This window comes from Panulirus ornatus, chromosome 37 (assembly GCF_036320965.1).
Source record: "Panulirus ornatus isolate Po-2019 chromosome 37, ASM3632096v1, whole genome shotgun sequence".
Classification (NCBI taxonomy): Eukaryota; Metazoa; Arthropoda; class Malacostraca; order Decapoda; family Palinuridae; genus Panulirus; species Panulirus ornatus.
In genome coordinates, this window is record NC_092260.1 from 2,562,975 (window position 1) to 2,580,665 (window position 17,691).

Consider the following 17,691-nt stretch of genomic DNA (forward strand, 5'->3'; position numbering starts at 1 on the left):
CGCGTTTGCGAGGTAGCGCAAGGAAACAGACGAAAGAAATGGCCCAACCCCCCCCATACACATGTATATACATACGTCCACACACGCAAATATACATACCTACACAGCTTTCCATGGCTTACCCCAGACGCTTCACATGCCTTGATTCAATCCACTGACAGCACGTCAACCCCGGTATACCACATCGCTCCAATTCACTCTATTCCTTGCCCTCCTTTCAACCTCCTGCATGTTCAGGCCCCGATCACACAAAATCTTTTTCACTCCATCTTTCCACCTCCAATTTGGTCTCCCTCTTCTCCTTGTTCCCTCCACCTCCGACACATATATCCTCTTGGTCAATCTTTCCTCACTCATCCTCTCCATGTGCCCAAACCACTTCAAAAAACTCTCTTCTGCTCTCTCAACCACGCTCTTTTTATTTCCACACATCTCTCTTACCCTTACGTTACTCACTCGATCAAACCACCTCACACCACACATTGTCCTCAAACATCTCATTTCCAGCACATCCATCCTCCTGCGCACAACTCTATCCATAGCCAACGCCTCGCAACCATACAACATTGTTGGAACCACTATTCCTTCTAACATACCCATTTTTGCTTTCCGAGATAATGTTCTCGACTTCCACACATTCTTCAAGGCTCCCAGGATTTCGCCCCCTCCCCCACCCTATGATCCACTTCCGCTTCAATGGTTCCATCCGCTGCCAGATCCACTCCCAGATATCTAAAACACTTTACTTCCTCCAGTTTTTCTCCATTCAAACTTACCTCCCAATTGACTTGACCCTCAACCCTACTGTACCTAATTACCTTGCTCTTATTCACATTTACTCTTAACTTTCTTCTTTCACACACTTTACCAAACTCAGTCACCAGCTTCTGCAGTTTCTCACATGAATCAGCCACCAGCGCTGTATCATCAGCGAACAACAACTGACTCACTTCCCAAGCTCTCTCATCCCCAACAGACTTCATACTTTCAATGACCAAAGATCAACCAATGAAAAAGGTAATATATATATATATATATATATATATATATATATATATATATATATATATATATATATATATATATATTCTTATTTATTTATTTTGCTTTGTCGCTGTCTCCTGCGTTAGCAAGGTAGTGCAAGAAAACAGACGAAAGAATGGCCCAACCCGCCCACATACACGTGTATATACATACACGTCCACACACGCAAATATACATACCTATACATCTCAATGTACACATATATATACACACACAGACACATACATATATACACATGTACATAATTCATAGTCTGCCTATATTTATTCCCATCGCCACCTCGCCACACATGGAATAACAGCCCCCTCCCCCCTCATGTGTGCGAGGTAGCACTAGGAAAAGACAACAAAGGCCCCATTCGTTCACACTCAGTCTCTAGCTGTCATGTAATAATGCCCCGAAACCACAGCTCCCTTTCCACATCCAGGCCCCACAGAACTTTCCATGGTTTACCCCAGACGCTTCACATGCCCTGGTTCAATCCATTGATGGCACGTCGACCCCGGTATACCACATCGTTCCAATTCACTCTATTCCTTGCACGTCTCTCACCCTCCTGCATGTTAAGGCCCCAATCACTCAAAATCTTTTTCACTCCATCTTTCCACCCCCAGTTTGGTCTCCCACTTCTCCTCGTTCCCTCCACCTCCGACACATATATCCGCTTGGTTAATCTTTCCTCACTCATTCTCTCCATGTGACCAAACCATTTCAAACACCCTCTTCTGCTCTCTCAACCACATTCTTTTTAATTCCAGACATCTCTCTTACCCTTACATTACTTACTCGATCAAACCACCTCACACCACATATTGTCCTCAAGCATCTCATTTCCAGCACATCCACCCTCCTGCTCACAACTCTATCCATAGCCCACACCTCGCAACCATACAACATTGTTGGAACCACTATTCCTTCAAACATACCCATTTTTGCTTTCCGAGATAATGTTCTCGACTTCCAAACATTCTTCAAGGCTCCCAGAATTTTCGCCCCCTCCCCCACCCTATGATTCACTTCCGCTTCCATGGTTCCATCTGCTGCCAGATCCACTCCCAGATATCTAAAACACTTTACTTCCTCCAGTTTTTCTCCATTCAAACTTACCTCCCAATTGATTTGACCCTCAACCCTACTGTACCTAATAACCTTGCTCTTATTCACATTTACTCTCAACTTTCTTCTTTCACACACTTACTAAACTCAGTCACCAGCTTCTGCAGTTTCTCAAATGAATCAGCCACCAGCACTGTATCATCAGCAAACAACAACTGACTCACTTCCCAAGCTCTCTCATCCACAACAGACTGCATACTTGCCCCTCTTTCCAAAACTCTTGCATTCACCTCCCTAACAACCCCATCTATAAACAAATTAAACAACCATGGAGACATCACACAACCCTGCCGCAAACCTACATTCACTGAGAACCAATCACTTTCCTCTCTTCCTACACGTACACATGCCTTACATTCTCGATAAAAACTTTTCACTGCTTCTAACAACTTGCCTCCCACACCATATATTCTTAATACCTTCCACAGAGCATCTCTATCAACTCTATCATATGCCTTCTCCAGATCTATAAATGCTACATACAATTCCATTTGCCTTTCTAAGTATTTCTCACTTACATTCTTCAAAGCAAACACCTGATCCACACATCCTCTACCACTTTTGAAACCACACTGTTCTTCCCCAATCTGATGCTCTGTACATGCCTTCACCCTCTCAATCAATACCCTCCCATATAATTACCAGGAATACTCAACAAACTTGTACCTCTGTAATTTGAGCACTCACTCTTATCCCCTTTGCCTTTGTACAATGGCACTATGCATGCATTCCGCCAATCCTTTATAATAGATAGATTAAAAACTACAAGGGGAACTTCTGAAATACACAAAATACTACAATGGCATACCTAATATTCAGTCCTTGGTCCTTGCCATGCTCATCCACAAACTTGAAGTTTTCTAATGTTCTCAGATCATAGATGTGTTCTCGAGCGGATGTGACCACCCTCTCTGAACCATTACGAACTAAGTAACTAAGAAGCAACAGAGACTTGTATGTGCGTCGCCAGGCATTACGGTTGTCTTGCAACATGCGTTTCCAGAGCATACCCATAACTTCAGGAAACTGTTCATAATAAAATGTTGACTGTGCTAGTTCTTGCATCTGGGGGCCTAGAAAGAAATACATGATATAAGAACAGAGGATAAAAAATCAATTTCAGGTGTGAGGGATTTCTTTATGTACTCAAAAACATCTACAGCATAAGCAAATACTTACGACCTGGTTTGATAAGTACCAGTCTCTCAATGAAACAAAGCCAAGCAAATCAACAGGGTGTTCATTTCTTCCTCAACCAACCGTAACCTTGCAACTACTCACACCAAGGCAAGAATAATCCATCTATCAAACTACATACTTATCCATCTTCAAATCATCATCATTACACCACTCTAAATTTATTAGGTAGGCTCAAGTACATAAAGCTTTCACAACATTAACAAGGATCCTTAAACTGTGCCCCTTCCCCCAAGAAAAAGTGAAAAATGCACTTCTAAACATTAAAATAAAGGTACTCCTTTATTAGTTGGCTGGGAACACCGTTTTCATTTATATCATCTTTGTACACATAATGTCCCCCTTGCATTCGATACCTGATCATTTCTTTAACATCTGAAATATCCCTAGCCCTAGCCAAATCTCTCACTACATGGTGCAGTCCTATTTGGTAAGTCATCAGCAATGGAGTCACTTATCTAAATATGAGTTTAGAACAGCTGATATGTAGATGTGAATGCATTGCAAAGCAAAGTTACATCTAACAAATATGCATCAGAAAGTGATATACTTACAACTGAAGGATCTGAGGTGGAAATAAGAAAAAATCAAAGTATTTCTAAATCATATAAAAACGAATCATATTTCAAGATAAAGCAATCACCGAGTCATTCAAAATATATGATGGAAACACTACATGGGAAACTTGTGAAATACACAGAAAACTACCAAATATCCAATCCTTGGCCCTTACCATGCTCATCCACAGAGAGATACTTACAAGGCAAATTAATAGACAACCCTATCCCCTACATGATAACACACCTAGCTGAAGGCAACAAACTAACACCCTATTTATTCAAACTCAATTATACAAGTCCATTCAAATTAACATTTTAGCAACTAAAATAGTTGGGTTGACACTTACAACTTCCAAAGTATTATCATTATTATCATTCTTTACATCTAAATTTATTATGCTTTGTCACTGTCCCCAGCATTAGCAAGGTAGCACAAGGAAACAGACGAAAGAATGGCCCAGCCCACCCACATACACATGTATATACATACATGTCCACACATGCACATATACATACCTATACATTTCAACATATACATATATATATATATATATATATATATATATATATATATATATATTCTTTTTTTTTTTTGCCGGTCTCCCGCGTTTGCGAGGTAGCGCAAGGAAACAGACGAAGGAAATGGCCCAACCCACCCCCATACACATGTATATACATACGTCCACACACGCAAATATACATACCTACACAGCTTTCCATGGTTTACCCCAGACGCTTCACATGCCCTGATTCAATCCACTGACAGCACGTCAACCCTAGTATACCACATCGATCCAATTCACTCTATTCCTTGCCCTCCTTTCACCCTCCTGCATGTTCAGGCCCCGATCACACAAAATCTTTTTCACTCCATCTTTCCACCTCCAATTTGGTCTACCACTTCTCGTTCCCTCCACCTCCGACACATATATCCTCTTGGTCAATCTTTCCTCACTCATTCTCTCCATGTGCCCAAGCCATTTCAAAACACCCTCTTCTACTCTCTCAACCACGCTCTTTTTATTTCCACACATCTCTCTTACCCTTACGCTACTTACTCGATCAAACCACCTTACACCACACATTGTCCTCAAACATCTCATTTCCAGCACATCTATCCTCCTGCGCACAACTCTATCCATAGCCCACGCCTCGCAACCATACAACATTGTTGGAACCACTATTCCTTCAAACATACCCATTTTTGCTTTCCGAGATAATGTTCTCGACTTCCACACATTCTTCAAGGCTCCCAGGATTTTCGCCCCCTCCCCCACCCTATGATCCACTTCCGCTTCCATGATTCCATCCGCTGCCAGATCCACTCCCAGATATCTAAAACACTTTACTTGCTCCAGTTTTTCTCCATTCAAACTTACCTCCCAATTGACTTGACCCTCAACAATCATTAAATTTTAGGGAGAATAAAAAGATGTTCTGGAAGGAGGTAAATAAAGTGCGTAAGACAAGGGAACAAATGGGAACTTCAGTGAAGGGCGCAAATGGGGAGGTGATAACAAGTAGTGGTGATGTGAGAAGGAGATGGAGTGAGTATTTTGAAGGTTTGTTGAATGTGTTTGATGATAGAGTGGCAGATATAGGGTGTTTTGGTCGAGGTGGTGTGCAAAGTGAGAGGGTTAGGGAAAATGATTTGGTAAACAGAGAAGAGGTAGTAAAAGCTTTGCGGAAGATGAAAGCCGGCAAGGCAGCAGGTTTGCATGGTATTGCAGTGGAATTTATTAAAAAAGGGGGTGACTGTATTGTTGACTGGTTGGTAAGGTTATTTAATGTATGTATGACTCATGGTGAGGTGCCTGAGGATTGGCGGAATGCGTGCATAGTGCCATTGTACAAAGGCAAAGGGGATAAGAGTGAGTGCTCAAATTACAGAGGTATAAGTTTGTTGAGTATTCCTGGTAAAGTATATGGGAGGCTATTGATTGAGAGGGTGAAGGCATGTACAGAGCATCAGATTGGGGAAGAGCAGTGTGGTTTCAGAAGTGGTAGAGGATGTGTGGATCAGGTGTTTGCTTTGAAGAATGTATGTGAGAAATACTTAGAAAAGCAAATGGATTTGTATGTAGCATTTATGGATCTGGAGAAGGCATATGATAGAGTTGATAGAGATGCTCTGTGGAAGGTATTAAGAATATATGGTGTGGGAGGAAAGTTGTTAGAAGCAGTGAAAAGTTTTTATCGAGGATGTAAGGCATGTGTACGTGTAGGAAGAGAGGAAAGTGATTGGTTCTCAGTGAATGTAGGTTTGCGGCAGGGGTGTGTGATGTCTCCATGGTTGTTTAATTTGTTTATGGATGGGGTTGTTAGGGAGGTGAATGCAAGAGTTTTGGAAAGAGGGGCAAGTATGAAGTCTGTTGGGGATGAGAGAGCTTGGGAAGTGAGTCAGTTGTTGTTCGCTGGTGATACAGAGCTGGTGGCTGATTCATGTGAGAAAGTGCAGAAGCTGGTGACTGAGTTTGGTAAAGTGTGTGAAAGAAGAAAGTTAAGAGTAAATGTGAATAAGAGCAAGGTTATTAGGTACAGTAGGGTTGAGGGTCAAGTCAATTGGGAGGTGAGTTTGAATGGAGAAAAACTGGAGGAAGTGAAGTGTTTTAGATATCTGGGAGTGGATCTGGCAGCGGATGGAATCATGGAAGCAGAAGTGGATCATAGGGTGGGGGAGGGGGCGAAAATTCTGGGAGCCTTGAAGAATGTGTGGAAGTCGAGAACATTATCTTGGAAAGCAAAAATGGGTATGTTTGAAGGAATAGTGGTTCCAACAATGTTGTATGGTTGCGAGGCGTGGGCTATGGATAGAGTTGTGCGCAGGAGGATGGATGTGCTGGAAATGAGATGTTTGAGGACAATATGTGGTGTGAGGTGGTTTGATCGAGTAAGTAACGTAAGGGTAAGAGAGATGTGTGGAAATAAAAAGAGCGTGGTTGAGAGAGCAGAAGAGGGTGTTTTGAAATGGTTCAGGCACATGGAGAGAATGAGTGAGGAAAGATTGACCAAGAGAATATATGTGTCGGAGGTGGAGGGAACGAGGAGAAGAGGGAGACCAAATTGGAGGTGGAAAGATGGAGTGAAAAAGATTTTGTGTGATCGGGGCCTGAACATGCAGGAAGGTGAAAGGAGGGCAAGGAATAGAGTGATTTGGAGCGATGTGGTATACCGGGGTTGACGTGCTGTCAGTGGATTGAATCAAGGCATGTGAAGTGTCTGGGGTAAACCATGGAAAGCTGTGTAGGTATGTATATTTGCGTGTGTGGACGTATGTATATACATGTGTATGGGGGTGGGTTGGGCCATTTCTTTCGTCTGTTTCCTTGCGCTACTTCGCAAACGCGGGAGACAGCGACAAAAAAAAAAAAAAAATATATATATACATATATATATATACATACACATACATACGCACATATACACACACACACACACACATATACATATATATACATATGAAAAATGTAAGAAATATATATATACATACACACACATATACATATATACATATGTACATAATTCATATTTGCTGCCTTTATTCATTCCCATCGTAACCCACCACACATGAAATGACAGCCCCCTCCTCCCGCATACGCGCAAGATAGCGTTAGGAAAAGACAACAAAGGCCAAATTCGTTCACACTCAGTCTCTAGCTCTCATGTATAATGCACCGAAACCACAGCTCTCTTTCCACATCCAGGTCCTATTAAACTTTTCATGGTTTACCCCAGACGCTTCACATACCCTGGTTCAGTCCATTGACAGCACGTCAACCCCAGTATACCATATCGTTCCAATTCACTCTATTCCTTGCATGCCTTTCACCCTACTGCAAGCTCAGGCCCCAATCGCTCAAAATCTTTTTCACTTCATCATTCCCCCTCCAATTTGGTCTCCCACTTCTCCTTGTTCCCTCCACCTCTGACACATATATCCTCATATTCTTATTATATTATATATTATTTATATTATACTTTGTCGCTGTCTCCCGCGTTAGCGAGGAAGCGCAAGGAAAAAGATGAAAGAATGGCCTAACCCACCCACAGACACATGTATATACACAGAAGTCCACATATGCACATATACATACCTATACATCTCAATGCATACACCCCGCCACACATGAAAAGACAACCCCCTCTCCCCGCATGTGCCCGAGGTAGCGCTAGGAAAATACACAAAAGGCCACATTCATTCACACTCAGTCTCTAGCTGTCATGTATAATGCATCAAACCACAGCTCCCTTTCCATATGATGGCCCAACAAAACATTCCATGGTTTATCCCAGATGCTTCACATGCCCTGGTTCGATCCATTGACAGCACATCAACCCCGGTATACCAAATCCTTCCAATTCACTCTGTTCCTTGCATGCCTTACACCCTCCTGCATGTTCAGGCCCCGATCACTCAAAATCTTTTTCACTCCATCTTTCCACCCCCAATTTGGTCTCCAACTTCTCGTTCCCTCCACCTCTGACACATATATCCTCTTGGTCAAGCTTTCCTCACTCATTCTCTCCATGTGACCAAACCATTTCAAAACACCCTCTTCTGCTCTCTCAACCACACTCTTTTTATTACCACACATCTCTCTTACCCTTTCATTACTTACCCAATCAAACCACCTCACACCACATACTGTCCTCAAACATTTTCATTTCCAGCACATCCACCTTCATCCTCACAACACTATCTATAGCCCATGCCTCGAAGCCATATAACATTGTTGGAACCACTACTCCTTAAAACATACCCATTTGTGCTTTCCGAGATAACGTTCTCGCCTTCCATACATTTTTCAACGCTCCCAGAACTTTCGCCCCCTCACTAACTCACTTCCGCTTCCATGGTTCCATAAGCTGCCAAATCCACTCCCAGATATCTAAAACACTTCACTTCCTCCAGTTTTTCTCCATTCAAACTTACTTCCCAATTGATTTGACCCTCAACCCTACTGTACCTAATAACCTTGCTCTTATTCATATTTACTCTCAGCTTTCTTCTCTCACACACTTTACCAAACTCAGTCACCAGCTTCTGCAGTTTCTCACATGAATCAGCCACCAGTGCTGTATTATCAGTGAACAACAACTGACTCACTTCCCAGGCTCTCTCATCCACAACAGACTGCATACATGCCCCTCCTTCCAAAACTCTTGCATTCACCTTCCTAACAACACCATCCATAAACAAATTAAACAACCATGGAGACATCATGCACCCTTGCCACAAACTAACATTCACTGAGAACCAATCATTTTCCTGTCGTCTTACACGTACACATGCATTACATCCTCGATAAAAACTTTTCACTACTTCTAACAACTTGCCTCCCACACCATATATTCTTAATACCTTCCACAGAGCATCTCTATCAACTCTATCATATGCCTTCTCCAGATCCATAAATGCTACATACAAATCCATTTGTTTTTCTAAGTATTTCTCACATACATTCTTCAAAGCAAACACCTGATCCACACATCCTCTACCACTTCTCAAACCACACTGCTCTTCCCCAATCTGATGCTCTGTACATGCCTTCACCCTCTCAATCAATACCCTCCCATATAATTTACCAGGAATACTCAACAAACTTATACCTCTGTAATTTGAGCACTCACCTTTATCCCCTTTGCCTTTGTACAATGGCATTACGCATTCCGCCAATCCTCAGGCACCTCACCATGAGTCATACATACATTATATAACCTTATCAACCAGTCAACAATACAGTCACCCCTTCTTTTAATAAATTCCACTGCAATACCATCTAAACTGGCTGTCTTGCTGGCTTTCATCTTCCGCAAAGCTTTTACTACCTCTTCTCTGTTTACCAAATCATTCTCCCTAACCCTCTCACTTTGCACACCACCTCAACCAATACACCTTATATCTGCCACTCTATCATCTAACACATTCAACAAACCTTCAAAATACTCACTCCATCTTCTCACATCACCACTACTTGTTATCACCTCCCCATTAGCCCCCTTCACTGATGTTCCCATTTGTTCCCTTATCTTATGCACTTTATTTACCTCCTTCCAAAACATCTTTTTAATCTCTCTAAAATCTAATGATACTCCCTCACCCTAACTCTCATTTGCCCTCTTTTTCACCTCTTGCACCTTTCTCTTGACCTCCTGCCTCTTTCTTTTATACATCTCCCACTCATTTGCATCTTTTCCTTGCAGAAATTGTCTGAATGCCTCTCTCTTCTCTTTCACTAATAATCATACTTCTTCATCCCACCACTCACTACCCTTTCTAATCTGCCCACCTCCCACGCTTCTCATGCCACAAGCATCTTTTACACAAGCTATCACTGCTTCCCTAAATACATCCCATTCCTCCCCCACACCCCTTACGTCCTTTGTTCTCACCCTTTTCCATTCTGTACTTAGTCTTTCCTGGTACTTCCCCACACAAGTCTCCTTCCCAAGCTCATTTACTCTCCCCACTCTCTTCACCCCAACATTCTCTCTTCTTTTCTGAAAACCTCTACAAATCTTCACCTTCGCCTCCACAAGATAATGATCAGACATCCCTCCAGTTGCACCTCTCAGCACATTAACATTCAAAAGTCTCTCTTTCGCGTGCCTATCAATTACCATGTAATCCAATAACACTCTCTGGCCATTTCTCCTACTTACATAGGTATACTTATGTATATCTCTCCTGCATTAGCGAGGCAGCGCAAGGAAACAGACGAAAAATTGGCCCAACCCACCCACATACACATGTATATACACAAACACCAGCACACACATATATATACCTACATCCATTTCAATGTATATGTACATATACAGGTACACCACCAATCAGCACTCTTGGTTCCAAAGCCTCGCTGAATCAACCAATTTACCGGATCAATCGTGGTCACGTAATAATAATTCATCAACACACCCCTAACCCACTAATTATACGTCTCCCATTTGTCTAAAGTATTCCATGGACTGCTAGAAATCTAAATTAAACAGATATTAGATGTAAATCAAATGACTAAGTGAAATACATTATACACCTGCTCAGGACTGAGGTGCTCATCAGCTACAAGTTTCACAAATTCGTCCACATACTTGGCAGCTCCTTCATGGTTTGCAGACCGCTTTTCTCCGCACACTTTATTCATGGAAATTCCATGATGCTTCTTGAATCTTGGAAGCCATCCTTCACTATAGTCACACTCATGTTGTAATCTAAGTTCTTTATGGAACAATTTACCATAGTTCATTATCATGCTACCTGACAAGTCCACTCCATCACTCTGACGCTGTTAAAACCATTCCATCATCACTCGATTGTGCTCAGTAACTCTTACCATTTTTCATAATTTTTCTATTCGTCATTTGCTTCTTGGAATTGCTGTCTGCATAGAATTTCAATATTTTCTCCCTTTGCTTCTTTATATCATAAACAGTTGATGAACCAATATTATAGATGTCACACAGCTTACGCACTGAAACACCATGGTCCATCTTTTTTGACAGTTTTACTTTATCTTGGATCGATATGGAATGGTGTTTATGTTTGACACCACAACTGACACTCTCATATGTCTTAGAAACCATAACCAGGGTTAAATTTAAGCAAAATAAGCTAAGAATCTCACAGAAGTGTGGCATCACCACCAACAAGTGCAGTGTAAAGAATCTAAATAAGCGCGCCCTACACACAATGCCATCTATGGATGCCCAGTAAACTAGTTTAGTGGCCCAGTAATTTCAAGTTCCCTCATGTAATTTTGTCCAGAGTAAAGGAGGCGTGCCCGTACATACACATGTACATATTCATACTTGCTGCCTTCGTCCATTCCCATTGCCACACATGAAATGGCACACCCATCCCACCACACATGCACAAGGTAGTGCTAAGAAAAGATAACAAAGGCCACATTCATTCACTTTCAGTCTCTAGCTGTCATGTGTAATGCACCGAAACCACAGCTCCCTTTCCATATCCAGGCCCCACAAAATTTTCCATGGTTTACCCCAGACCCTTCACGTGCCCTGGTTCAATCCAATGACAGCACGTCGACCCCGGTATACTACACCAATCCAATTCACTCTATTCCTTGCAAGCCTTTCACCCTACTGTATGTTCAGGCCCCGATTGCTCAAAATCTTTTTCACTCCATCCTTCACCTACAATTTGGTCTCCCACTTCTCCTCGTTCCCTCCACCTCTGACACATATATCCTCTTTGTCAATCTTTCTTCACTCTTTCTCTTCGTGCAACCAAACTATTTCAATACACCCTCTTCTGCTCTCAACCACACTCTTTTTATTACCACACATCTCACTTACCCTTTCATTACTCATATCAAACCAACTCAGACCACATAGTGTCCTCAAACATTTCATTTCCAACACATCCACCCTCCTCCGCACAACCCTGTCTATAATCCATGCCTTGCAACTATATAACATTGTCGGAATCCCTATTCCTTCAAACATAACCATTTTTGCTCTCCGAGATAACATTCATGCCTTCCACACATTCTTCAACACTCCCAGAACCTTCGTCCCCTCCCCCACCCTGTGACTGACTTCCACTACCATGGTTCCATCCCTGGAGATAGGGGAGAAAGAATACTTCCCAAACATTCCCTGCATGTCATAGAAGGCAACTAAAGGGGATGGGAGCGGGGGATAAGAAACCCTCCCCCTTTGTATTTCAACTTTCTAAAAGGGGAAACAGAAGGAGTCATGCAGGAGTGCTCATCCTCCTCAAAGGCTTAGATTGGGGTGATTAAATGTGTGTGGATGTAACAAATATGAGAAAAAAGAAGAGATAGGTAGTATGTTTCAGAAAGGAACCTAGATGTCTGAGCTGAGTGAAACGAATCTCAAAAGTAAATGGGAACAGTGGTTTGGGAATGTCTTAGGAGTAAAGTCAGGGGTTGGTGAGAGGACAAGAGCAAAGGAAGAAGTAGCACTAAACCTGAAACATGAGCTGTGGGAGTATGTGACAGAGTGTAAGAAAGCAAAATCTGGATTCATATGGGTAAAACTGAAAGTGGATGGAGAGAGATGGGTGATTATTGGTGCCTATGCACTTGGGCAAGAGAAGAAAGATCATGAGTCAAGTGTTTGGGAGCATCTGAGTGAGTTTGAGTAGCTTTGATCCACGAGACTGGGTTATATTGATGAGTGAATAAATGCAAAGGTGAGTAATGTGGCAGTTGAGGGTATAATTGGTGTACATGGGGTGTTCAGTGCTGTAAATGTAAATGGTGAAGAGCTTGTAGAGCTGAAAAAGGACTGGTGACTGGGAATACTTGTTTAAAAAGACAGATATAAATACATATATGTATGCAAGTAGGAGAGATGGCCAAAGAGCATTCTTGGATTACAGGTTAATTGATAGGTGCGTGAAAGAGATACTTTTCAATGTCAATGTACTGAGAAGGGCAACTGGAGGGATGTCTGATCATTATCTTGTGGAAGTGAATGAGAAGATTTTCAGAAAAGAAAATAGAATGTTGGGGTGAAGAGAGTGGTAATATTAGGTGAGCTTCGAAAGCAGACTTGTGTGAGGAAGTACCTGGAAAGATTGAGTGCAGAATGGAAATAAAAGAGAGCAAATGACGTATGGGGAGTAGAGGAGGAATGGGATGTATTTAGAGAAGCAGTAATGGCTTGCGCAAAAGACGTCTGTGGCATGAGAAAGGTGGGAGGTAGGAAGACTAGAATGTGGTGGGATGAAGTAAGATTATTAGTGAAAGAGAAGAGAGAGATATTTGGACAATTTTACAGGGAAATAGTGCAAAAGACTGGATAAAAGAAAGAGGTCAAGAGAAAGGTGCAAGAGGTGAAAAAGAGGGCAAATGAGAGTTGGGCTAATAGAGTATCATTAAATTTTAGGGAGAATAAAAAGATGCTTTGGAAGGTGCAAGACAAGAGAACAAATGGGAACATCGGTGAAGGGGGATAATGGAGAGGTAATAACAAGTAAAGGTGAAGTGAAAGGGAGGTGGAGTGAGTATTTTCAAGGTCTGTTGAATGTGTTTGATGATAAAGCGGCAAATATAGGGTGTTTTGGTCGAGGTGGTGTGTGAAGTGAGAGAGTCAATGAGATTGGTTTGGTAAACAGAGAAGAGGTATTGAAAGCTTTGTGAAAGATGAAAGCCGGCGAGGCGGCAGGCTTGGATGGTTTTGCAGTGGAATATATTAAAAGAAGGGTGACTGTGCTGTTGATTGGTTGATGAGGATACTCAGTGTATGTATGGTTCATGGTGAAGTGCCTGAGGATTGGCAGAATACATGCATAGTGCCACTGTACAAAAGCAAAGGGGATAAGAGTGAGTGTTCAAATTACAGAAGGATAAGTTTTTAAGTATTCCTGGGAAATTATATGGGAAGATATTGATAAAGAGGATAAAGGCATGTACAGACCAAAAGATTCGGGAAGAGCAGTGTGGTTTCAGAAGTGGTAGAGGATGTGTGGATCAGGTGTTTGCTTTGAAGACTGTATGAGAGAAATACTTAGAAAAACAAATGGATTTGCATGTATCATTTATGGATATGGAGACGGCATATGATAAGAGTTGATAGAGATGCTCTGTGGAAGGTATTAAGAGTATATGGTGTGGAAGGTAAGTTTTCATCAAGGATGTAAGGCATGTGTACGAGTAGGAAGAGAGGAAAGTGATTGGTTCCCAGTGAATGTCGATTTGCTGCAGGGGTGCGTGATGTCTCCATGGTTGTTTAATATGTTTATGGAGGGGGTTCTTACAGAGGTGAATACAAGAGTTTTGGAGAGAGGGGCAAGTCTGCTGTCTGTTGTGGATGAGAGGGCTTGGGAAGTGAGTTAGTTCTTGTTCGTTGACAATACAGCACTGGTGGCAGATTCGGGTGAGAAACTGCAGAAGTTGGTGACTGAGTCAATAAAGTGTCTGAAAGAAGAAAGCTGAGAGTAAATGTGAATAAGAGCAAGGTTATTAGGTTAAGTAGGGTTGAGGGACAAGTTACATAGAAGGTAAGTTACAATGGAGAAAAACTGGAGGAAGTGAAGTATTTAAATATCTCTGGGAGGATTTAGCAGCGGAGTCATGCGGGGAGTGTTCATCCTCCTCAAAGGATCAGATTGAGGAGTCTAAATGTGTGTGGATGTAACCAAGATGAGAAAAAAGGAGCGAAAAGTAGTATATTTGAGGAAAGGAAACTGGATGTTTTGGCTCTGAGTGAAATGACGCTCAAAGGTAAAGGGTAAGAGTGGTTTGGGAATGTCTTGGGAGTAAAGTCAGAGATTGGTGAGATGACATGAACAAAGGAAGGAGTAGTTGGGGGGAGTATGTGATAGAATGTAAGAAAGTAAAATTGAAAGTGGATGAAGAGAGGTCGGTGATCATTGGTAACTATGCACCTGGTCATGAGAAGAAAGATCATGAGAGGCAAGTGTTTTGGGAGCAGTTGAGTGTGTTGGCAGCTTTGATTCACGAGACCGGGTTATAGTGATGGGTGACTTGAATGCAAAGGTGAGTAATGTGGCAGTTGAGGGTATAATTGGTGTGCATGGGGTATTCAGTGTTGTAAATGGAAATGTTGAAGAGCTTGTAGGTTTGTGTGCTGAAAAAGGACTGGTGATTGGGAATACTTGGTTTAAAAAGAGAGGTATACATAAGTATACATATAAGTATGAAAGATGGTCAGGAGTGTTACTGGATTATGTGTTAACTAATAGGTGCGTGAAAGAAAGACTTTTGGATGTTAATGTACTGAGAGGGACAACTGGAGGGATGTATGATCATCATCTTGTGGAGGTGAAGGTGAAGATATGTATAGGTTTTCAGAAAAGAAGAGAGAATGATGGGATGAAGACAGTGGTGAGAGAAAGTGAGCTTGGAAAGGAGACTTGTGTCAGGAATTACCAGGAAAGATTGAGTGCAGAAAGGAAAAAGGTAAGAGCAAATGACGTAAGGGGAGTGGGTGAGGAATGGGATACATTTAGGGGAGCAGTGATGGCTTGCGCAAAAGATGCATGTGGCATAAGAAAGGTGGGAGGTGGGCAAATGAGAAAGGGTAGTGAGTGGTGGACGAAAAATTAAAACTGTTGGTGAAAGGGAAGAGAGAGGCATTTGGACGATTTTTTCAGGGAGGTAGTGCAAATGACTGAAAGATACAGAAAAAGAGGCAAGAGGTCAAGAAAAAGGTGCAAGAAGTGAAAAAGAGGGTAAATGAGAGTTGGGGTGAAAGAGTATCATTAAATTTAAAGGAAAATAAAAAGATGTTAACTTTCTAAAATGGGAAACAGAAAGAGGAGTCACGGGGGAGTGCTCATCCTCCTCCTAGGCTCAGATTGGGGTGTCTAAATGTGTATGGATGTAACCAAGATGTGAAAAAAGGAGAGATAGGTAGTATGTTTGAGCAAAGGAACCTAGATGTTTTGGCTCTGAGTGAAACGAAGCCTAAGGGTAAAGGGGAAGAGTGGTTTGGGAATGTCTTGGGAGCAAAGTATGGGGTTAGTGAGAGGACAAGAGCAAGGGAAGGAGTAGCAGTACTCCTGAAACAGGAGTTGTGGGAGAATGTGATAGAATGTAAGTAAGTAAATTCTAGATTAATATGGGTAAAACTGAAAGTTGATGGAGAGAGATGGGTGATTATTGGTGTATATGTACCTGGGCATGAGAAGAAAGATCATGAGAGGCAAGTGTTTTGGGAGCAGCTGAATGAGTGTGTTAGTGGTTTTGATGCACAAGACCGGGTTATAGTACTATAGATGGGTGATTTGAATGCAAAGGTGAGTGATATGGCAGTTGAGGGAATAATTGGTATACATGGGGTGTTCAGTGTTGTAAAAGGAAATGGTGAAGAGCTTGTAGATTTATGTGCTGAAAAAGGACTGGTGATTGGGAATACCTGGTTTAAAAAGCGAGATATACACAAGTATACGTATGTAAGTAGGAGAGATGGCCAGAGAGCGTTATTGGATAACATGTTAATTGACAGACGCGCAAAAGAGTGACTTCTGGATGTTAATGTGCTGAGAGGTGCAACTCGAGGGATGTCTGATCACTATCTTGTGGAGGCGAAGGTGAAGATTTGTATGGGTTTTCAGAAAAGAAGAGAGAGTGTTGGGGTGAAAAGGGTGGTGAGAGTAAGTGAGCTTACTTGTGTGAGGAAATACCAGGAGAGACTGAGCACAGAATGGAAAAAGGTGAGAACAAAGGAGGTAAGGGGAGTAGGGGAGGAATGGGACGTATTTAGGGAAGCAGTGATGGCTCGCGCAAAAGATGCTTGTGGCATGAGAAGCGTGGGAGGTGGGTTGATTAGAAAGGGTAGTGAGTGGTGGGATGAAGAAGTAAGATTATTAGTGAAAGAGAAGAGAGAGGCATTTGGACGATTTTTGCAGGGAAAAAATGCAATTGAGTGGGAGATGTATAAAAGAAAGAGACAGGAGGTCAAGAGAAAGGTGCAAGAGGTAAAAAAGAGGGCAAATGAGAGTTGGGGTGAGAGAGTATCATTAAATTCTAGGGAGAATAAAAAGATGTTCTGGAAGGAGGTTAATAAAGTGCGTAAGATAAGGGAACAAATGGGAACTTCAGTGAAGGGGGCTAATGGGGAGGTGATAACAAGTAGTGGTGAAGTGAGAAGGAGATGGAGTGAGTATTTTGAAGATCTGTTGAATGTGTTTGATAATAGAGTGGCAGATATAGGGTGCTTTGGTTGAGGTGGTGTGCAAAGTGAGAGGGTTAGGGAAAATGATTTGGTAAACAGAGAAGAGGTAGTAAAAGCTTTGCGAAAGATGAAAGCCGGCAAG

General features: G+C 42.0%; 1 protein-coding gene across 1 annotated transcript in view; it reads right to left on the reverse strand.

Moving 5' to 3' along the window:
* Window positions 1–17,691, reverse strand: part of LOC139760455 (clathrin interactor 1-like) — a 137,870-nt gene that overhangs the window by 73,024 nt on the left and 47,155 nt on the right. Inside the window, exon 2 of the mRNA XM_071683693.1 lies at window positions 2,969–3,233. Within this exon, the coding sequence (XP_071539794.1) occupies window positions 2,969–3,233 (265 nt within the window). The remainder of the gene's footprint in view (window positions 1–2,968; window positions 3,234–17,691) is intronic.